The sequence below is a fragment of the Rhinoraja longicauda genome, chromosome 42 (genome assembly GCF_053455715.1).
Source record: "Rhinoraja longicauda isolate Sanriku21f chromosome 42, sRhiLon1.1, whole genome shotgun sequence".
Classification (NCBI taxonomy): Eukaryota; Metazoa; Chordata; class Chondrichthyes; order Rajiformes; family Arhynchobatidae; genus Rhinoraja; species Rhinoraja longicauda.
In genome coordinates this window covers 2708424-2732010 of record NC_135994.1, presented here as the reverse complement: position 1 = coordinate 2732010, position 23587 = coordinate 2708424, and the positions used below count along the sequence as shown (strand labels likewise).

The following is a 23587-nucleotide window of genomic DNA, read 5'->3' as shown; positions in this document are numbered from 1 at the left end:
ATGTTGAATTCCTGCACCTCGCCATTCCCCTAAACATAATTTCATTGTTTTTGGAGTGCATTAACTCAACTTCCCGTTTAATCTTTGAAACAGCTGCTGTACAAAGAATTCAACATTAAGTTCACTTGTTGCCCTTCTCTGAACAGGATTCCACCCACTAACCTGCATGTGTTCGGAGGTGTCCACTGAGTGCATCCCTTCTCCGACAGGCATAATTACAGAAAGGGCATTTGAAAGGCTTCTCCCCAGAGTGTAATTTGATGTGCCGCAGGAGGTTTCCTTTCTGTGTGAATGAGGCACCACACTGGTTACAATGGAAGGGGCGTTCACCTGAGGAAGAAAGATAGGTAGAAGGGTCAAAGAGTGAAGCAGAAAAATAGGTTTAAAATATTACCAGCTGTACAACAGAAAATGTTTGCGTTCAATGAAGTGAAGGATGACAATGCTGGAAAGCAAAGGATTTTTCATTTTCATGGAATTCAAAGTTATGTAGAGCTGGTACATACTTTGAAATGTAAAAGACGTTTTGGAACGTGACAAATTGACCAAGTGGCAATAGTAAACTACAGAAATAATTTGTGTGCATAAGACATCATCACATCTCGGGGCACTCCAATGAATTTCTATGGACCACAGACGCTTGTTTAAATGCAGCAGCCATTTTATGCACAGTACGAATCTCACATACAGATGAAATGAGCAAGCAGTTGACGATTTTCATTGCAGCTAGGTACGCTTGTTAAATTTCCTGGTTTTTAAATAGTGCCCATGGATTCAACACCCACCTGCAACACTTAAAAATGTGCAAGTGTGATGCTGAAGTGTAATGCAGGAAGACTCATCCAAAGAGCGGCATATCTGACATTGTAGCACCTGTTTGGTGCTGCATTCCAGACTTTGTACTCAAGCGTTGGGTGAGGTTTCGATAGGATAGAGAACCTTCAGAGGCAAGAATTCTGCCAGCTAAACTAGTGAATGAAAATAACTTCCAGAGAAACCAAACACATCAACATGATGTTAATGTCCAGTTGAATAGTTGGTCAGACTGTCAGGTACAACCTGGCCCTCCTCAGATACAATATGCTGTTGACAACAGTAGCATTTAAATATCGACAAGGAACACAGTCAAAAGATATCAAAAGCACCAACCGAGCCTTTGAACATGAGTATCATCAAAAGTGACTACATATTTACGTCGACCAATCTAAGAGATGCTCAATTCCACTCATTTCAAGTTGCAATTAGATGTAGACATAAAAAAGTACAGGTGCTGGAACAAAAAAATGGAACCCTCCAAGGAACAGTGATTTCAGTGTTCTTGCCGTAGATCGGTCAAAACTGAACAGAAAACACATTTCATTCGCAAAACATAAACTGCTGGAGGAACTCAGTGGGTCAGGCCACATTTATGGAGGAAAAATGACAGACAACGTTTCAAGCCGAGACCCTTCTTCAGACATCGTCAAACTAGTTGTCGCATAGATCACAAGATTAAAAATGCACTGGAAGTATTCATATAGTGCCGACTCAAAATGTCACCTGTGCATTTCCCTCCATGGATGCTGGCTGACCTGCCGAGTTCCTCCAGCAGTTTCTTTTGCTCAAGATGCCAACATTTGCAGTCTCTCGTGTCAATACATTTCATGAGACATCTTTCTGTGAACACAGCATGATGGTAATAAACAATTCTAAATTTCTTCCAGTAAATTTTGTGCTCGTGCTGAGGGACACCAATACTGGGAAAAGGATTTTATTGAGTAGAAAATAAAAACGTGCAATTGGCAACCACAGGTCTAATATCGCATAGGTCTGGTGCAGGAGAAAACCTTCTGCCTCAATGCACCTCAACAACTACAGAAGAACCATTCCTGCTGTATCAGTAATTATTTCCATTCCCCATGCCGCAAAGCTTCACTGAATTTAATGGCAACTCATTGTAGTCGTGCGCTGTGAAACTAAAGCGGCCCCATATTGGTTACATTTTTCATGTCGCAGTTACGTTGCAGAAGTCCTCTTATGGGTCAAGAAAGAAAAAGCAAAATAGCAAGAACCCAAAAAAAAGATGCTGCAAGATCATTTGCAGAAAGTTTTCCCAAAGGAAATATATATATGTGCAAGCTGAATTCTATTGTCCTCAACAAGTTCAGTTGCCAGAGCTGATTGAACATAGCAACCTACATCTGTTTGCTCCAATAAGCGCCTACATTCTGCTTCCCAGGGCAGAAACAAATGGCCAAACTTCATGGGAAAATAAATCAACAAGTGAGTTCAAACAACTGCCACCACAGATAGAGACTTTAAATCCCCACGATACGTCACTCCATTTCCTTATTTGTGTAAACATACTTACCAGTGTGGCTCCTCTTATGTACCATAAGAACATTCGGTCCGATGCAGACCATTCCGCATAGATCACACTTCAGTTTTCCATTTGGAAGGCGAATCCCTCCAGGAGAATGAGGTCCCTGCCCCGTGCCCTCACAGAATCCTAGCGGCTCCGTCAAAGACTCATCCGCAATGACTGCTTCATCTTTATCACTAGCGCCATCCTCCTGTGCCAGAAGTTTCCCTGCCTCTTCATCGCTGCACATCTCAACCTTGATGGAGTTGGCTGCAAATGAACATCAGAAATGTCAGATGGAGCCATAAGATGACAGGGCTAGCTAGACACACACCGAGTACGGGTGTTGTTCAAGGTGAGCCAGGTGGCAACAAGTGTGCAGCACTCAAAAAACTTTCAGCGCCCTCATGGAGTCAAATATCTGCAAGCTTGAAGCAAGAGAGGACCCAGCACTATAGGTAACCCGTGCCAAATCTCACACGGGAGATGACTGCTTACAGAAAAATGTGGGGAGAAAAAAAAAAATCCAATTCTACAGTACTGTTGTCCTTCAGCTTACGAGCACACAGTGAACATATATATATATATACGTACTAAAATCACAAATGCATAGCCTTTTTATTGAATTGAGTAATTGCAACATTTTAGCGACTTTGGATTATACCACAGTAGACCTAAAATCCTTCTTCCTAGAATGAAGCTATACACGGAACAAAATGCATACTGATCCATTCAAAGTTTGGAAATGGATAAAATTGGACTCGAGTATATGATAATAGCACGTTGAGAGCACTAGTGAGCACTGTTGGAGCACGATGGGGCAGTTACACCAGCAGAAACATATTGAAATGAAGACCACTTGCTGAGATAAGACTGAGAGAAGAAAAATTGAACTTTCTACAACTGCCTGAAACAACTAAGCCTGTAACACTTGGGTAGCTTACAACCCAACTGTATGACCTACTTATGTAGCGTACAATCCAATGGTATGCACAATAAACACTCCAATTTCAAGTAATATCTCCCCCACACTTCACCCGCCATCCCCGTGCACACACATTTATCCCACTCGCACAGTCACCTTGCTCCTTCCCTCCTTTGTACACTCATCTCCCTTGTCCGGGTCCCACATTTCCCCCCCCGCTCCAACCAACCCCTCCCTCGGGCTTTACACTTCACTCCTCTTTCCACATCTGACACCCTTGTCTCTTTTTCCATCTCCAGCTGTTGTCACCATCTCCACCCATCTGCCAATCTTCCCCCTCACCTGTATCCACCTATCACTTGCCAGATTTTGTCACACCCCCACCTCTCTCTTCCAGGTTTAGCTCCCCCCACTCCAATCAGTCTGAAGGGGCCCGACCCCAAACGTCATCAGTGCATTCCATCCACAGAAGCTGCCTGACCCGCTGAGTTCCTCCAGCACCTTGTTTTTTTACTAGAGCCTTTGACGCTGCTGTTTACTTGCTCATTGCCTCGTGTTCCCAACTGCTTACCAGTGATTATCTGCCTTCAGCCAAGAGGGAATAGGTATGGAGCATGAATTTTGCCACAACCACAATAAATAATGGATACAACAAGTAAGACAATCTAAAAGAAGATTTGCTCAGAGTTGATGCTACCATTCAGCATTTGAGATATATAGTTTATTTTACATAAACAAGACAATGCTGAAAATGTATATTTTGTTCTGGTCAAACAAAGCAATACAAAACAATGCTGGGAAATGAAACATTTCCACCTTTGGTATCTCTTGTCTGCATCAAGCATACATATTGCGAATAAAGATATGACCCCAGTATAGCGCCCCAAATTATCAACAAGGTAAATTGTCTGCTTAAAGATCCCAATACGAGGAGCTTAGAAAATGCTAGTGCTTTAAATAAACCTATACTGCTCAAGAGATGGATAATACGTTTGAAAATTATTTCAGGGAGAGCAGGTAGGAAGGAGGTGGTTGGGGGGGTTACTTTTACTCTTATGGTTTGAGCTATGCTGTAATCAGTCTGAAGAAGAGTCTCGACCCGAAACGTCATCCATTCCTTCTATCCAGAGATGCTGCCTGTCCCGCTGAGTTACTCCAGCATTTTGTGTCTATCTTCAGTGTTCCTTCCAACACAATCCATTCTTTGATTTGGTAGTAACAAATCAGCTATGAATGTGTTACTTGAGAAACAGGCCATTTCAGAAATAACCCACAAATCCAAAAGAACACTTTTAAAGATTAAATTGTTCCGGAGAACTTCACCACCACCTTCCCTGCTCCCTCCACCAACACAGTGGCCACCTATCAAAGTTTATCTTTCAACCAGGAGATTGGTCAGTTTGGAATAAAGCCTTCATTACAGCAGCCTTTAACACCACTCAATAGTCAGAAAACAGAGCTTCAGACACTGCTATTTCTTTCACCTCCTATGAACAGAAGCCGAGCATTCACTATATTAAGTTCAATCTCGAGAGCAATCACGTGACACAATTAGTGCTGTATCTGGACCACGATAACATTTTACACAAAATACTTCTTTAATCTTGACTGATTTCTACCAACACCAAAAACAAGTTTAAAATAACCCAGGTTAAAGATAAAACATTACCTGCAATTTGAAATTTATTTTTCTTTAAAATTCGATGAAGATTCATAATTGAACTTTACAACCAGCTCGAAGGTCAATGAAATAACAGGGGAATACAATTGTAACAGCTAAATTTGAAACAAAAACACAAAAACGCTGCTTCATAGAATTCACATTGCTTTATAATTGTCCAGGAGAGAATTTATCCAAATTAACTTCAGGGATTAAATTCACAAATGCATTCAGTTTAAAAGGGAAAAAAAAGATTCTAACGGATTCAATCCCGTGGATGAAATGCATCCATGCAATTTATCATTGTGCTCGAGCAATTATCCAAACTGACAGAATCAACAAACCATCCCCATAGTACAATTCCCATAATCCTTGGCCTTTCAGTTCTACGAATGCAAAATTAGTCTGAATAAAAAACAAAGACTTTCTACTTTATGTATTAAAATATCCAATTCAAAAACTGTCATGGCAACCAGTGGATTTGCCATGGTAGCAGACCACTCTGGTCCTATAGTAAATGCCTGCTGAGAACCAACTGGAAGTCTCAAAAATAATGAACAAAAACAAACTGCCATTTAAAATGCAGGTCATATTTTCCATCTGTTTCTTTTTATCTATTTGTTTCTTTCCAATTTTCTCCTTTTGTGTATTTGCTAGGATACGATTCTATTGCTGATGCAGTACCTTGTCCAGGTGGCTATTCATTTGAGAGCTTTGACAGGAAGTTAACAGCTTATTTATTCAACATTTTCTTTAAAAGATTCAAGAAGCGGCAAGAGGAAAGAAGTGGGGGAGGAAAGAAGTGGGGGTTCGAACAAAAAATGAATATTACAGCTGAGCTCAATTTGCCTTCACCATAAAGGAGCATCCAGAGCTGGAATCATGACTGGTTTAATAATACCCTCCTAATCACAGGAGCACCAAGGCTCACATTACAACAGTTACGTTCACTTAATATGGCATATACTGCTGGTAAAATCTGGAACCCTGTGTTTGGTACAGCGTAGGATGACACCCAAGCTGTGCCCAGATCCATAACTAACTTGGGACGCATTGTCCTTCTCCATTTTAAAACCTCTCTCATTTTTGTTACAGCATTTTGATTTACATTGCTCAACTTTAGCAAGGCTGCTCTTAAATCAGCAAGGAGTCCCAAGATAATCTTGAGGATGATTCAGCTGGGCATTTGCACCCCTATTTGAACTTGAAGCTTTCATTCTAGTACAGAGGAAGAGCAACCCCAGGCCGATTCCATGCCAAACTTAGCATAAGGAGCAGAAGTACACCATTGTCCTGTCGAGATCACTCTGTCAATCATTAAGATCTTGGCTGATCATGTACCTCCGCGCCATTTGCCAGCGTTACCCTCATAAACCTCGATTCTCTTAATGCCTAGATATATGACTTCTGTTTTGAATTAACATGATGATCAAGTCCACGTAACAATCCGTGGCAGAGAATTCTAAAGGTTCACCACACTGAGGGAAGAAATGTTTCATCTCTACTCACCACTTATTCTAAAAAGCTGCCAATCTCAGCCAATCTACTACCATTGCTGGCAATAGACACAAAATGCTGGAGTAACTCAGCGGGACAGGCAGCATCTTGGGAGAGAAGGAATGGGTGACGTTTCGGGTCGAGACCCTGGCAACTTTGCATGCCTCTTTTAATTTCTATTTAAACCCGCATTCTCTAGTCAGTCGACTGTGCATTAACTTTTTTTTGAAATGTGCACTATTTCTTTAAAATGCTAATCATTGTCTATTCACCCTCATGCCTTTCAACATGTTCTCCCAATGTACCACAGCCAACTCTACCCTCATGCCTTCATTGTATTTTTTATTTAATTTAAATCCCTAATTTCACAATGATTTGCATCATCTATCACATTATGGTCACTCTTCCCCAAAGCCCCCTTGACAAAAGTTGTCTAAACATTGATCGACACAAAATGCTGGAGCAACTTAGCAACTCCTGGCAGCATCTCTGGAGAAAAGGAATAGGTGACGTTTCATCAGACTTCTTCAACTATCTAACCATTGCCATCAAATGAGATCTAAAATACCTTTTCCCCAGTTGGTACCTTAACATATTTTATCTAAAAAAAAACATTTTTAATACATAAGAATTCATCTTCCACCTTTTTAAAGTAAACCTGATCCAGTCTCTATGTAGGTTAAAGCATCTCACAATAAAAGTATTATTCTTGTTAAACACATCTCTAATTTCCCGATTCATGACAAGACCAATATTACAACCATTTTGTGGTCAATAAATAACACCTACCAATGCTTTTCTGCCTTTTGTTATTTCACCACTCAATCCAAATTGATTCCAATCGTACAACATCATGATCTGTTTTGTCAAGATCATTTCACACCACTACACTAATCACTTTCCTTATTAGTGCTCGATCACTCCTTTCCTCTTTTTGCCTGCCCTTCCACAAAGTCAAATCCTCTGGACTAATTTGTTCCCAGTTTTGGTCACTCTGAAACCATGTTTCTGTAATGGCAAAAAGATCATACCAACATTTGTACCTCATTGCAAATGTTGCAAACATTCAGATGCCATGTATTTTCTGTACTTTAACCCCCTTTGTTGTTCAACGTTGTTTTTACCATCTATTCATTTCACCTGCTTCATTTATGACATCCTCTTCTTGTTCTCTCACCTACCCAAATCCCCTTTGAGGTTCCCATCCCCCTGCCAAACTGGTTTAAAGAGCACTGGTAAACCTAGATGATTTTAGTTTTGCTACATGTTAGTAAATTGGAAAATGCAACCTCAATTAATTTATTTGAATTTGTGCGGCTTGCACTTAACTCTGGAAATTCAACATCTCAAATAATATTTGAACGGTCTGAACAAAGAAACCACAATTAATTTTTATATGGAACTAACGTGCAAGAGCACTTTCTTGTACGTTAGTTTCATATAAAATTAAGTTTGAGACATTGAAAGGATACTTCTTCTACCACAACCTCTCCCTCCCCCCAAACAGGCTGTGCAGTGGGGTACTAACACAACACAAGGCAGAGATATATTTGTTTTGTTGTTATTTTGTAAAAGGGTCTAATTATTGTTTCCCATATGTTGGACCATGCAAGGATCAACGACGCATTCTTTGCAGTATCTTGTCCTAGCACGCCTGAAATTAGTGTTCAGAATTTCAACCACAATCACGTTATTGAACTTTTACACTCACTCGCTCCCCTCAAAATTATGAGCACTATCATATTCTGGCTTGCTGAACGGAATTCAATGGTCAGTTAATTTAAAGCCTCGGTCGGACTTGGACACTTCCGTGCAGCACAAAGGAGATGCTGCAGAGCCAGAGGAAGAAATCTTCGGATAATCTGAAGAATTGTGATGGCTATCATGATCACATTGAAAAGCAAGAAGTACCTGATTAGCTTTCTTAGTAATAGCAGCTTAATTGATCATTTGTTGCACTGCAGATTGTCAGCTCTCACTTTGTGTAACCCACTTCATCAGTTGCCTGCGTAAGCAGTCATGGCACTTCAAAGAGATTGATTGTGTCTGAAACACTGATATTTCCAAGAAATGTTAAAACGTTACATGATTGCTTTTTTTCTTTTCTCTTCCTTGGTGTATAGCGTTATTTTGGATGTTAAGATTATCAACAGCAAGGAGCAAGCACTATTTGCAATTAATTTCACTTGGAACTGGGGAATTTGTAAAATGAGATTTTAAATAAACTGGTCCAAGCCCAACTGTAACCAAAAGTAGTAGTTAAATGGAGGCAGACAAATGGAGTCTGAAGAAGGGTCTCAACCTGAAATGTCACCCATTCCTTCTCTCCAGAGATGCTGCCTGTCCCGCTGAGTTACTCCAGCATTTTGTCTATCTTCGATTTAAACCAGCATCTGCAGTTATTTCCTACACAATAAAATGGAGGCTTCAGCAAGTATTAAAAACAGAACAGGCCTTTTATTATATATAGATAGATAGGAAGTTTAAATTTATGAACTTTACACTCAGCCCTGAACGATTGCTGCCTTGCCTTGCACCCTGCTGCAGAAGAATGATAATCTTGATTTAATTTAATTGTGCAGAATAACCTTCAAACCTTTTTCAGTCAAAACCGCTTCAAAAATGCTATTTACATTAGGTAAACACATCAGGAATATTACAATCAGTAACAACCTATTCATATAGTGCATTTCCCTTCCGAAGGGCCATATCTATTCAAATTGATAACATGAAAAAGGTCAACGTTTTGAAAAGCCAATTGCGGAATCGTGGATTCCCAAGCAATTGTGGTCATTTGAACAGCGCTGAATGCATCTGGTGGCTCGGTATTTGGGAGTTTGTAGTAGTCTACCCAACCCAAATGGATAACAGGACAATAGGAAGCACGCAAAATTGAAGAGGCTTGCAATTTTCTGGGTTGTCTGCCAGGGAAAGGTGTAGTCCGAAAGATTTTTAATATGCATCTCTAATGGCACCAAAAGTTATCCAGTGAATGGATAAGACAAATCCAACCAGGTTGTCACAGTTCAGTTTCAGCTGTCAACTACAACTGGCTGGGTTGGAGAAATAGGTTGTTGTTCCCAATCCCTCATCCAGTGATCCCTGCTGGAAGTACACAAGCATCAGGGGAGAACTCAATCAGGAATAACATACAGCCTCCCCTGTGGTTGGGCTGCCTTTCATATGTGTTGCTGTCTTAAATGGGTACTTTGATCAAGCACCAAGGGCAATCAGTGACAAAGGGACAGAACCACAACAAAAAAAGCCAACACCTTGTCAAGAAGGCAAGAGAAAAATCAGCTCGAGGAGAAAGGATTTCTCAGCTCCACAAGGGCATATGCTCATTTTTTTTTCCATTTCCAAGCCCAGCAATAAACTACGACTGTAGATATAATAACTTAAAATATCTTTTAAAGACTGCAAGCAGCATGCAACTATGAAAGCACTGACGACACATCAAATTACAAGATTATACAGACAACACAATGCATTCCACAAATTGGTCAACAAAATTATGCTGAGAGCAGTACAGTAAATAAACCATCAAATTATATATTTTTAACCGCTCTTAGGAAGTTTGCTGATTAAATACTTGTGATTTGCTTGTCATCTCTCACATTGGTGCTCTGATAACAACCTGTCCCCAAATACCACCAAGACCAAGGAGCTGATCATCAACTTCCGTAGGTCACTTAAAGGGGGAATACGCCCCAATCTTTATCAACGGGGACAGTGTGGAGAGAGTGTCCAGCTTCAAGTTTCTGGGCACTCACATTTCAGAGGACCTAACATGGTCCAATAACACTGTTGCGCAGGTCAAGAAGGCACAGCAACGACTGTTCTACCTAAGAACACTGAAGAAGTCTGGTCTACCCCAACAGCTGCTGACGACATTCAACCGCTGCACCATAGAGAGCATCCTAACACATGGCATCCCTGTGTGGTACCTCAGCTGCACGGAGGCAGAAAGGAAAGCTCTTCAGCGGGTAGTCCATAGAGCTCAGAGGACCATCGGAACACAGCTACCAGCCTTGGAGGGCATCTACAACACACGATGCCTCAGAAACGCCACCAACATCCACAAAGACTCTTCACACCCCTGCAACAGTTTGTTCGAACTCCTTCCATCGGGCAGACGATACAAGGCCTTCTACGCCCGCACCTCCAGACTCAGGAACAGCTTCATCCCCACGGCCATAGCTGCTATGAACCGGTCCTGCTGAGCCGGATGGTCACATCGCACAGTGAACCGGCACAGATCTACATGCACTTTATTCTGTCTTAAAACTGTTACAATTTGTCTCGTTGGGTTGTTGTTGTTTAAATTAATTAAATTATTGCATCGTATGGGAGGCGCATTCCCAATCTCGTTGTACCCCTGTACAATGACAATAAAGATATATTGTATTGTATTGTATTGTAAATGTTTTCTGAAACACCACATGAATAGGGACATTTAATCAAGAAATATCAGGGGAAAAAAGCTAGAAAATATAACTTGGGTACATGAGAGTCCCGAGTCCCACAACAAACATTTTTCCTTTCACTCAATAGTAATGATGTTGGCAATGTCCAATGCAAGCTGCGGGTCTGGTTAAATCCTTTCAGCTCCTTTTGAAGGACCCCCTTTACAGACCATTTTAAATTTGACATATCAGATCAGAAACAATCCGCAAGAAATAAATCAGATAAAATTAGAACAGAACCAAAAAGCTGCCTGCAGTGCACCTCAAATTCCTCAGCTGAAATATCACATGAAGGAAGCTATCAGCTTCCATACAAGCAAACCATTATGTCTTATGTTGTGCATCTCCTAGTAATAAATTCCAGAGCTCAGAAAATGAGATGGCTGACCACTTAATGGAGCGACCCAAGTCGACAATTCAATCTCATCTGAACAAATTAGTGTTCCCATTGGAGCACAATTTGTCTGCATTGGTCAAAGATAGACAAATTTAACTGCCTATCCTTCAAACTCTTCTTAAACAACAAAAATTAGCAAGATTTTTTTTTAAAAAACCTTCAATTCTCTCATGTCTTACATAGCCACAAGATAACCCAAAGTGCTTTCCAACCCATGAAATATTTTTGAAGCGTATCATTGTTTGAAAGCCAAAGAGTATGGGGTAATAGATCAGCAGTAAATAGGGTCAAGTGGGTAAAAAAATAAAATAAATTAATGGGTCTTCATGTAGGTGTATGGAGGATTCATAACATGATAGACGAGTTTGCAGCAAAAATAGGGATAAAATGGGCTTGATCTACTGGCCTTTATAGAGACAAAACTTCCCTGTAAATTGAATGTTTCACGGTACTTGATCTTTTGGAAAACTAGTCTCCAAAGACGTACAGGTTTGTAGGTTAATTGGCTGGGCAAATGTAAAATTGTTCCTAGTAGTTGTTAATGTGCGGGGATCGCTGGGCGGCGCGGACCCGGTGGGCCGAAGGGCCTGTTTCTGCGCTGTATCTCTAAATCTAAATCTAGAACGGAAATGGGGAAGGGGGGGGTGCAAAATGAAAGAGCTAGCAACTCTGATAATAACAAATAGCATGAGGATAGGGAGATATGCACCTTGGCTAAAGATCGGAGCAACACAAAAAGACATTAAAAAAAATACTAGTGAGAAGTCTATAGATTCCTTGACTGATGGACATGGCATCAATCATGAAATAATAGGGACTGTAATAAAATGTGTAATGACCATTGGAAATCTGAATATAGAATGGTAAAGCACAAGAGCAGGACCTTTGACCCGCAATGTCTGTGCCAAACATGATGCCAAGACCATCTCTTATCTACCTGCACCTAATCCATATCCCTGCAAATCCATATGTCTATCCATAAGCCTCTTAAATGCCTCTATCATATTTAAATTCTTCAGAAACTGCTCAAACCAACTTTGACAAAGGTGATCTTGAGGACAGGTTCATGAAATGCATTTCAGCGTCCCACAGCAATACTGGATGCATTGATGAGCAAAACACTGTAGGATGTTGGAAATCTGATACAGAAAATGTTGAAAATCAGAAACAGAAACTGCTGGAAATGCTCAGCATATCAGGTTGCATCTGTGGGGAAAGAAACAATTAATGTTTCAGCTCAATGACCTTTCAAAGAGTATAGACGCAATGTGTGGAATGGGACCACACCTCACCAAGGAATCCGACGAATGCTTATTGACCTGAAATGTCAACTGTGTTTCTCTTTCCAGTCGATGCATTGGCTGTCATTTTCCAAAATCCTAGATTCTGGAAAGGTCCCAGCAGACTGAGAATAGAACAGCAAACGTGACACAGCTGTAGAAGAAAGGGAGGAGGAAACAGGAACTTGCCTGGTGCCTCGCCATCATGGCTATGATATGCATTCAAGACTGAGAAAGATGTTTGTACTACAAGGAAAATCAAGGGTTGTGGGCTACTAGGTTAATTCCCGGAATGGCGGGACTATCATATGTTGAAAGACTGGAGCGACTAGGCTTGTATACACTGAAATTTAGAAGGATGAGAGGAGATCTTATAGAAACGTATAAGATTATTAAGGGGTTGGACACGTTAGAGGCAGGAAACATGTTCCCAATGTTGGGGGAGTCCAGAACCAGGGGCCACAGTTTAAGAATAAGGGGTAGGCCATTTAGAACTGAGATGAGGAAAACCTTTTTCAGTCAGAGAGTTGTGAATCTGTGGAATTCTCTGCCTCAGAAGGCAGTGGAGGCCAATTCTCTGAATGTATTCAAGAGAGAGCTAGATAGAGCTCTTAAGGATAGCGGAGTCAGGGGGTATGGGGAGAAGGCAGGAACGGGGTACTGATTGAGAATGATCAGCCATGATCACATTGAATGGCGGTGCGTACAGGCTCGAAGGGCCGAATGGCCTACTCCTGCACCTATTGTCTATTGTCTATTGTCTATTGTCTAAAATGCTAGAAGTATTAAGGAAATAATAACTGAGCATGTAGAAAAACACAATGTAATTATAGAGAATTAATATAGTTTTATGAAACTTTACGAAACATATTAGCAGGGCCAACAGTGGGGAATCAGTGGATGTAGAGTTTTGGAATTCCTAAAACATCACTAGCGAAGCTGATACCTGACCTCAGCATGGTCGAGGATGGCCTGTCAGATTGCAGTGGCACTATAAAAATATCATTTTTGACATGGTAAGCTGTATATAGTGGGGTTCCCCAAGTGTCAAGCCTCAGCTATTAATCTATTGCAATGACTTCGACAGTGGGACAAGGTGGAATGCATCCATGTGCACTAACAACACTCAGGTTGGAAAGAGCATATAAAAATAACTGAGGGGAGCAACAAGAGACTGCATCTGCTGGAATCTTGTGCAAAAACAAACTGCTGAAGAAGAATCCTGACCAGAAATATCATCTGTCCATTTCCCTCCACAGATGCTGCCTGGCCCACAGAGTACCTCCTGCAGTTCTTTTTTTAAATAGACAAAGGGATATGGGCAGATTAAGTGAGTGTGCAAAGTGATAGCAGATGGAAAATGATTTTGTGAAATACAAAGTTACCAACTGGTACAAAGATGAGAAGATAGAATATCATTTCACAACATGAGATGATTAGATATTGGTGTTTGTCGAGATCAGGGTGTCCTCGTACAACAAACACCCCTCTGAAAAAGAAAGACATTGGTCTTCATGTCAGGGGGGATGGGGTACAAGAGCAGGAGTTTTTTAAAAATAAACTACACCTCTACAGGACTTTGGTGAAACCATACCTTGAGCACTGCATTGTTTTTGGTCTTTATAAAAATACATTTGCTTTGAAGGCAGTGATTCCCAATATGGAAGGATAGCAAAGGAGTGCACACTGGGCCGACCCACTGGGTATTCCGAAGAATCAATGATCTCATTGAAAGGTACGAATATCCAAGGGAGCTTAAGGCTGCAGATACTGTTTTTGATATTTCCTCTCGTGGGAGGGTGCAGGACTAGAGTACAGTCTCACATAAGGGGTCAGTCACTTGATTGAAATGCAGAGGAATTTCTTCTCATTAAGGCTGTGTATCGTTTCCCCAGAGAGTTGTGAGTATTAAGTTATTACATGCATTTAAGCATTATGGGAATCTGGCAGAAAAAGAGATAAAGATCAGATGGGCCACAATCTTATTGAATAACAGATGATCTGCGCCGGTTCCTATTTTCCACTTACGACACGTTCTCATAAACAACCATTCAGCGGGTAGTCCATAGAGCTCAGAGGACCATCGGAACACAGCTACCAGCCTTGGAGGGCATCTACAACACACGATGCCTCAGAAAAGCCACCAGCATCCACAAAGACTCTTCACACCCCTGCAACAGTCTGTTCGAACTCCTTCCATCGGGTAGACGATACAAGGCCTTCTATGCCCGCACCTCCAGACTCAGGATCAGCTTCATCCCCAGGGCCATAGCTGCCATGAACCGGTCCTGCTGAGCCGGATGGTCAAAACGCACAATGATCCGGCACAGATCTACTTGCACTTTATTCTGTCTTAAAACTGTTACAATCTGTTTCGTTGGGTTGTTGTTGTTTAAATTAATACTGACTAGCTAATTAAATGATTGCATCGTATGGGAGGCGCATTCCCAATCTCATTGTACCCCTGTACAATGACAATAAAGATATATTGTATTGTATGACCAGATAGCCCTTTTTAAAAAAACAGAAAAGCATTAGTTGGGACCAGAGGTCTGTTCGTTACAAATTTAAACCCAACCCAAATGCATTTTTTTCCTAAATCCAACTATCACCAAATGCCTGCCTACTTTCTTCTTGCTGAATTAGCAACAACTACACTAGTGTGAGATGTGCCACACTTTGATGGACTAATCATTCACATAGAAACTTGCTCAAAGGTTTCAACCAATGCTGTTTTAAAACAAAAAGAGGCTACGTAATGGATGGACTGTGTTGCTGCTGCAAACAAGATTTTCGTTGTACCTGTACCTCACCTTACTTGTGCAAACGACAACATAATTGACTTGGCACAAAGTGTGGCACAACCTTTTGTTATCAAGTATGCTCAAACGTGACTTTAAGTTAATCAGGAATAATTCTTAATATCTTTAAAGGGAAGAGATAATTGAGAATAACTGAAGCACCAATGCCATTATTTGTAACTAACAATAGAACAAGAAGCAGCGCAAATTTTGCCATCACTGCAAGAAAACCTGGGATTTCTATCTGCATTGTATGAACATTTGAACTGAGACTCAACTGGACCAGGGGCATATGGAAGGAGCGAACTATGTAGCAGCTACATAATTTAATGGAAACAGAAATGAGTATAAAAGTCATGCATGGCAAAGAAATCTGCCCATGGCAGTCTAGGGTTACTTATTAGCTAACTTAGGAAATATGCCAATTTCTGAAATGTTGACCCGCACAGTAATGCCACCCTTTTGAAAAGGCTACAATTTTAACCAAGCATTTCACAGAACCTAATTTCTCAGGATGATACGAGCTTTCATATTTGGCTGGGGACTATCCTCTGACAACGTACTATTTTGCAGGTGTTTCAAATTTGCTGCTTTCTTCCTTGCTTATCCAGCTTCCCCACAAACGGATGGACTTTCCCCTCCTACGAGCATGATCACCCTGTGTTACTGGCAAAAATATTCAACAGACAGACTCAACTAGCCCTTCTCACTGAATGTGCAGGAAACAAAGACACAACACGAAGCTTTTTGCTCTGCTTTTTAGCTTATCCCGCTTCCCCGCAAACAGACGGACTTTCCCCTCCTACAACCACGAGTACTCTGTGTTACTGGCAAAAATTCAGCAGATGGACTCGGCCCATCTCGCTGAATGTGTAGAAAACAAAGAGATTTCATTTACAAGCAAACAACAGCACTAAGGTTATCAACCCTGAAGGGACTCAATGCTTTGGAGTCTGCAGCAATTGAAGGTTAATGTCCATAGACACTGTTGGGAGCAAAACTCAAAAAAGACAGACATGACTTATGCAGTGTTTTTCACAACCCCAGGCTACGCAAAAGCATTGTAGTCAGTGGAGCTCTCCTGAAGTGTAGCCAATATTGTAATGTAGGAAGCACAGAAGCCAACCGGCTCCCACAAACGGCAATATGATAATGGCCAGATAATCTGCTGGGAGGTAGGTTTAGACAAAGTCAAGCCAAACATGGCAACATTGCAAGCTGGGTCTTAACTTGCGTCACAGAGATACATGTGACATGGATCAACCCTCAAGTAAATGCTGCTCTTGCCTCATGATTGAACGCATCATTCCAGCAAGGCATACAAAACAAAACTTGAGTTCCACAATCTCATCATCAAACCGATCACCTCATAATCATCAAAAACATATTTAACTCCAGGGCAAGTTTAGAATCAATTAGTTTTCACTCTTTTGTCTTCCTTTTCTCATTTGTCAGGGTTACCTATACAATGGACGAACATCCCAAAGATCTGTGGCTGTTAGGTGTTTGAAAGGAGAATTGAGGTGTGGTGTGGGATGGGGAAAGAGGAAAGGGTGGGTAGTTGATCAGTACGTGAGAGAGAATAGATTATTGGATTGCTCCGAGATCAGCATAGACTCGATAGACTGAATAGCCTCCTATTTTGGAAGGAAACACGAAAAAACGTAAAGGAATCAAAACACAAGAGACTGTAGGTGCTGGAATCCTAAGCAAAAAACAGCAGCTGGAGGAACTCAGCGGGTCAGGCAGCAACTGTGGAAGGGATGGGCAGACAACATTTGGCTCAGGATCTTTCTTCAGACTGATGGAGCAGAGGGAATCAATGTTTCCCCAAACTCTCTCGTAAGAACCCGGCGGTATTTGTAATGTACCACATCCTGATAAGACTTCATGCAACTCTTTGTTTTCAGCTGATTTATGAATGCTGAAAAAGTTGTGTGTTGTAGTCACAGGTGTTCCAATATATCATTGCTTAGAATGGCAAGTCATGCCATTTCTAACTTGAAGGCATATCCTGCTCACCAATAAAACATAAACAGCCTGGCAGCGATTTAAAATAAATCACAAATAGGAACATGGATGAAAATCCCAAGGGTTCTCATAAAACATGGAAACATAGAAAATAGGTGCAGGAGTAGGCCATTCGGCCCATCGAGCCTGCACCGCCATTCAATATGATCATGGCTGATTATCCAACTCAGTATCCTGTACCTGCCTTCTCTCCATACCCCCTGATCCCTTCAGCCACAAGGGCCACATCTAACTCCCTCTTAAATATAGCCAATGAACTGGCCTCAACTACCTTCTGTGGCAGAGAATTCCACAGGTTCACCACTCTCCGTGTGAAAAAAAACATTCTCATCTCGGTCCTAAAAGACTCCCCCCTTATCCTTAAACTGTGACCCCTGGTGAAAACGTACCATACTCAGAATCAATGCACCTGTATTTAATATGCCCAATATGTTGCCCAATATGCATGCCCAATATGTTGTCTCAAGGCAAAAACCTAGAAATTCCCACGGGATAGAAAAACGCAGTGGGAAGATGATGATTTCACTAAATGCAAGCCCTGTCTGGAACGTTATTTTCATCAAGCTGGTGCACTACCATTTTGGTACAAAATTGATATACTGGCATTGGAAACAGCAAACGCAAATGAAAAATCCAGCCATTCAAGCCCAGCTGTTCGCAGTCCCTCTCCCCTTTTAGAAGTCCTGTCAAGATCTAAAAGTAAGATTTTTAAAAAGCACAGATTTTTAAAAGATAAGCAACCAGAATTAGAGAAGTGCAGAGATCTTGATGGGTAGTATAGCGAGGGAGCAATACAGTGGAGCAAAAGCAGTGAAAAATTCAAAAGCAAGGTTTTGCTTAATTATGAGTTAACATAGTTCAGCAAGCCCAACAGTGACAGATGAAGGGGCTTAATCAGAATTAAGAGGAAGGAACCAAAGCTTCTAAGAGCTGAAGCTTACCAAAGATAGAACAAGGGAGAGCAGCCAAGAACCCATAGGAATAATGTCCAGAGATTTTTAAAAAAAGGGCACAGATATTATTCGAGTGGATATGGCATCCAAAGATCACAAAGACTTCACATCCAAGGATTTCAATCATGTCAAGACCCAGTTGAAGGCTGTTTCGGTTCATCCAGCACTTGTCAAGCAATCCGACAGCATGGAGACAGTCCAGTTGTGGCAAGAGGTTCTCATGATGTGGAGTTGAGCATCATCCCGGTGCACGTGGACGCTAATATATTTTAGGCTGGCTGACATTGCCAAGGCAGAGTGTGTACATGAATAACAGATGGTGGTCAAGGTCTAATCATTGAAGGACACAAATATTAATGGTGCAGGAAAAGAAAAAGTCATTGCAAGTGATTCTCTGTTCCCAACTGAAGGGAGAGGAAATAAACCAGGTGCAACCTACACAGCTGGATGATGGCCAACAGCCATTTTAGTTAGACGCTGTCACAACCAAAGGCAGCAAACTGGGCAAGAAAGGTGGAGAGATTACATTTGTCATTTCATCTTTGATAAGAGATGTTTTGGTACCTTGGAAAGATTCAAATGGCGTTTCAGGAACGATAGACACAAATTTGAGTAGCTACAACACATCCATGGTCTTGAGACAAGTTTGGAATTAGTTTGCAAGGTCAAGGGGTGTAATTCAAGATTACGGATCAGACTTCAAGTGCCATGTGTCTCAGAGCAATATTTAATCTCCACCAAAGCTGGATATTCAATGGAGATATTGGGAAATGGTGTTCAAGAAAGTAAAAGTGAATAATTAATAATACACGAACACTGTCCACAATATTTGCGTACTCATCGATTAATCAGTCATGGAATATTCACCATGTTGTTCGCCTGGTTCCAAAAGATTTGGAATAATAGGCACGCAAGTATATCACTGCGTATTTGAAAATTAATAGATTGTAATGTTTCAATTAAACTACATCAGTCAGAAAGTAACTGCATGTTAACTGCACTTCCAGCAACTTGCGGCAATTCATAATTCCAATTCGTCACCACCATATCAGTGAATGATTTGTGGCACACCGCTGTTCGGCTTTGTACAATAAGGTGGTCTCCCAAGTCTCAAGAAAATGCTATAAAAGGAACTTCAACCCAGGATCCTCTCAAGGATGAGAATGATACCCTTGCTTTGTTGTTCATCCTCGCCAGGCAAGGAAGAGAGAACCTCACCTCTGAATCTCACCTCTGTAGGTAGCAAATTATTCTGAGATGTTTGAAAATGCATTTTTTTGTTTTTTTTTTTCGTCTTAAATTTCTATCCCCACAATCAAACTACTTCTTTCTAGTGTGACAATTTCCTCCTCCGCTTGCCCTGTTCATTTCTTATTCTTCCTAAATTAACATTGGATGCTTGGTCCCATCATTTTTCACAGTTCAAGATCCAAAGATCCTAACCTTATCAGCAGTCAACTTGCAATTTTCAGCTGCATAACATTTTTCAGCTGACAGGAGGGGACAAAAACTCATGGAGCACACCCAAGAGTACGCTTCTCCAGCAAACTCTGAAGCGCTCTTTACTGATAAGAGATCCAATGCCGCGATCAAACAACTTAACCACACACACGTAAATACAAGCTAATCTTTCACTAATGGAAAAGACCAAGAACAGTTTTAATGGAAATAACCAAGAACTGCAGATTTGCTACAACTACTTAAAATCCCAAAGATGAGATGAACAATGATTCTACCTCCTGTTGGAACTAATAATTTAAAATAGTTTCAATGTGCAGCATGTGCATTTCCTGCCAAGTCAAACTGCAAAAAGTATCATCCATATTTAGTTTTAGAAATAAACTCAAACCAGATTATTTTATTCATCCTCAGTAAATTAATTTTACCTTCTCGAGATTTAATTGACTTAAAAACAACTATCCAAGAAGGGTTAGATGAGTGAAATTAAATGAGTGAAACCAACAAATAATTAAAGAGAGAACTTAGACATACCACTCAGAGAACGGCTGGGCGAAGAGTGCTGACTGTTGGGTGTGCTCACTGTGGGGCCCACCATTGTCCCAGAGAATTCTTTGTCCATTGAAGAGTCGCCGCTTCCTGCACAGGGAGAAAATGTGGTTTAGAAATATTGTAATTTATTGCTCAAAACACATTTACACGTGGAAAAAAAAAACACTTTAAAAATAAAATTTAACGCAACATCGATGCAAATAACTGTGCATTGGGATTTGCTATTTCAAAAAAAAAACTTACAAGGGTTCACATTAACTTTTGATCTGAGAATTCAACAACATATACAGAAACAAGTTGGCCAAACGAAACACAGTACCACTAACACACAGCTTCAAACTTAGACAGTCACTGGATACTTGGGGTCAATACCATCACTGCAAAAGTAACAATAATTCTAGATAAGTCATTCACTTATAAGCTTCCAGCACAGGTAAGTTCATAAGTGATAGGAGCAGAATTAGGCCATTTGGCCCATCAAAGTCTACTCCGCCATTCAACCATCGTTGATCCATCTTTCCCTCTTAACCCCATTTTCCTGTCTTCTCCCCATAACCCCTGACACCCGTACTAATCAAGAATCTATCTCGGTAGTGTAAGAAAATAACTGCAGATGCTGGTACAAATCTAAGGTATTTATTCACAAAATGCTGGAGTAGGGTCTCGACCCGAAACGTCACCCATTCCTTCTCTCCTGAGATGCTGCCTGACCTGCTGAGTTACTCCAGCATTTTGTGAATAAGAATCTTTCTAGGTGTGCCTTAAAAATATCCATTGACTTGGCCTCCACAGCTTTCCATGGCTGATGTCTAATGTATGGCTAAGACTCAAGATACAGAATACTGATCAAGGTTCAACATATTTCAGGGTCTCAGTACTTGATATCTTCTAAATTCATTGACCAAATTTGGTGAGGCGCACAAGGTGGACAACGTTTCACTTATTAATAGTGAGAACATTTTTTTAGTATTTATATTCTGGAGCAGTCACCGATTTACTGAACGGAGGCAGAAATCTTGCACATCAGTCAGTCAGCATAGTTCCACACAGAATTATTGATCTCTGTATAGTATTATTAATCATGCTTTTCTCAATGTTTATTTGGATTTGATTTCTTTTATTTTGGCAATTGCACTTGTACAGTCAGAAAACCTAATTAACCATCTTACACTTTTGTGAACAAACTTATTTATTGCGTCTTCAAAATCCATACAAGGAAAGATGGAATCATAAAAGAATTACATGTTCCCCACACCCCAAAAACCTTTATATTTTCTTAGCTTCAATGAACAATCATTACAAAGGAGTGAGATTACCAAAGATAGACACAAAATGCTGGATTAACTCAGCGGGATAGGCAGTATCTCTGGAGAGAAGGAATAGGTGACATTTCGGTTCGAGACACTTCTTTTGAAGAAGGGTCTCGACCCGAAACGTCATCCATTCCTTCTTTCCAGAGATGCTGCCTGCCCCGCTGAGTTAATCCAGCATTGTGTGTCTATCTTCGGTTTAAACCAGCATCTGCAGTTCCTTTCTACACAGTGAGATGACCAAGTTTTATTCCAAAAAAATATTATTTTTCTGCAAAGAAGCTTCCAACAGTATGACACAAGAGCTAATTTTAAAACCAAACAAAACAGCTTAGTTAATTCTCACACACAACCTTTTCTCATGCATTAATTAAATTAACTACCAGCTGAAGAGACACGAGCAGCTGATACAACCACAATCTTGTTCAACGACTACCATCTTCATAAAGACGCATTGTACCCAATTGCAAAAGACCAAATTAATTTTAAAACCAAGATAAAAGCACAGAGAATCTGGAATGAGCAAGGCTTAAAAACAATGACAGACAAGGTCCTTCAACCCTTGAGCAGCAGATTTCAGTTTGCACAACTGTCACCCAAAAAATAGGGTAAAATTGCAACAAATTCAACTTCTGCCAAAACAAAATTCCCTTGACTAAAGTTGTCCACATTCATAAATTGAAATCTTCCAAATTTTGCTTTGTTGGACATGTGTGACATATTTTCTGTTAAGGGCATGTTATGAAATGTCCTACATCACTTCAGGGTGCAGTCAAAAGGAAGACATCAGGAGTTATACAATTTGGTAGGAATTTTTAATAAAATAGACTCACAAACCAACAGCATAGAAGCAGTTAAGAGTAGAGTGGTAGCGCTGGGTATTATCAATGCAAACATGGAAGCTATGCTCATTTGAATGAGCGCAGCTTCCATGTTTCAGGCATATAAAGTCCACCAGGCATATAGAGTCAGAGTCATAGAGTCATTCAGCACAGAAACAGGCCATTCAGCCCAATTTGCCCATGCCGACCAAGATCCCCCATCTATACTTGTCCCACCTGTCCACATCTGGCCCATATCCCTCTAAACCTTTCCTATTCGTGTACCTGTCCAAATGTCTTTTAAATGCTGTTATAGTACTTGCCTCAACTGCCTCCTCTGGCAGCTTGTTCCATCTACCCATCACTCAATATGCGAAAAAGTTGCCCCTCAGGTTCCTATTAAATCTTTCCCCTCTCACCTTCAACCTATGGCGTGAGACAAAGGCAGCAACCAACTGCAGATCCTTGGAAATTAATGGAAATAGGACACAAATAAAAAATCTTAACACAGTTGGATGCAGTAGAATGAAACCACTGACAGTCCCACTGAGCCAGAAACAGATGAGGCATCATTGGAAGATGGTGTAGCCACCACATTGAAGACAGTGGAAATGTTAAGAAAGGATAAGATAGTATGCTCACAATTACAGATGAAGTTTGTGATTTTGATTAAGACTACCTTGGTCAGTTCTGTTCGAGTAGCTGTGCTTTAGGAATGGTGGAAATGCAATTGGGAGGTAAAGCAAAACAAACACATTTGAAGGCTATGAAGGAAATGGAGACTGAAAAGAAAAACGTGCAAATAGCCATGGGTAACGAGATAAGGGAGAGATTACACAATTTCTATCAGGCTCGGAAATTATGTGTAATTTAATTAAGATGGTGCTAGTTAATTAACTATATGAAATATTTCAAAATTCAAGATGTACCTGAAATATGGTGATTTTGTTTCTGTAGGTGCTCGTAGAAACTTATTTGCAGACTGTCACAGAATTGGTTTCTCAAATATATGAAGTAGAGATCCAGTAAATGCAACACTGTTCAGAATTTGCTACTCAAGTTTCAGGGTTGGGCACTTTAAAGCTACAAATCAGT

The 23587-nt window shown here is 40.6% G+C and overlaps 1 protein-coding gene across 3 annotated transcripts in view; it reads right to left on the bottom strand.

Annotated features, from left to right (window-relative positions):
* Positions 1–23587, bottom strand: part of ikzf4 (IKAROS family zinc finger 4) — a 115060-nt gene that overhangs the window by 30625 nt on the left and 60848 nt on the right. For 2 of the 3 annotated variants that reach the window (XM_078431234.1, XM_078431235.1), the window contains 2 exons: positions 20344–20448; positions 163–330 (listed from right to left, as the gene is read on the bottom strand). In XM_078431234.1, coding sequence (XP_078287360.1) covers positions 163–330; positions 20344–20448 — 273 coding nt within the window. Of the gene's footprint in view, positions 1–162; positions 331–2350; positions 2612–20343; positions 20449–23587 lie in introns of all 3 variants that reach the window. The other variant, XM_078431236.1, reaches the window with a different exon arrangement.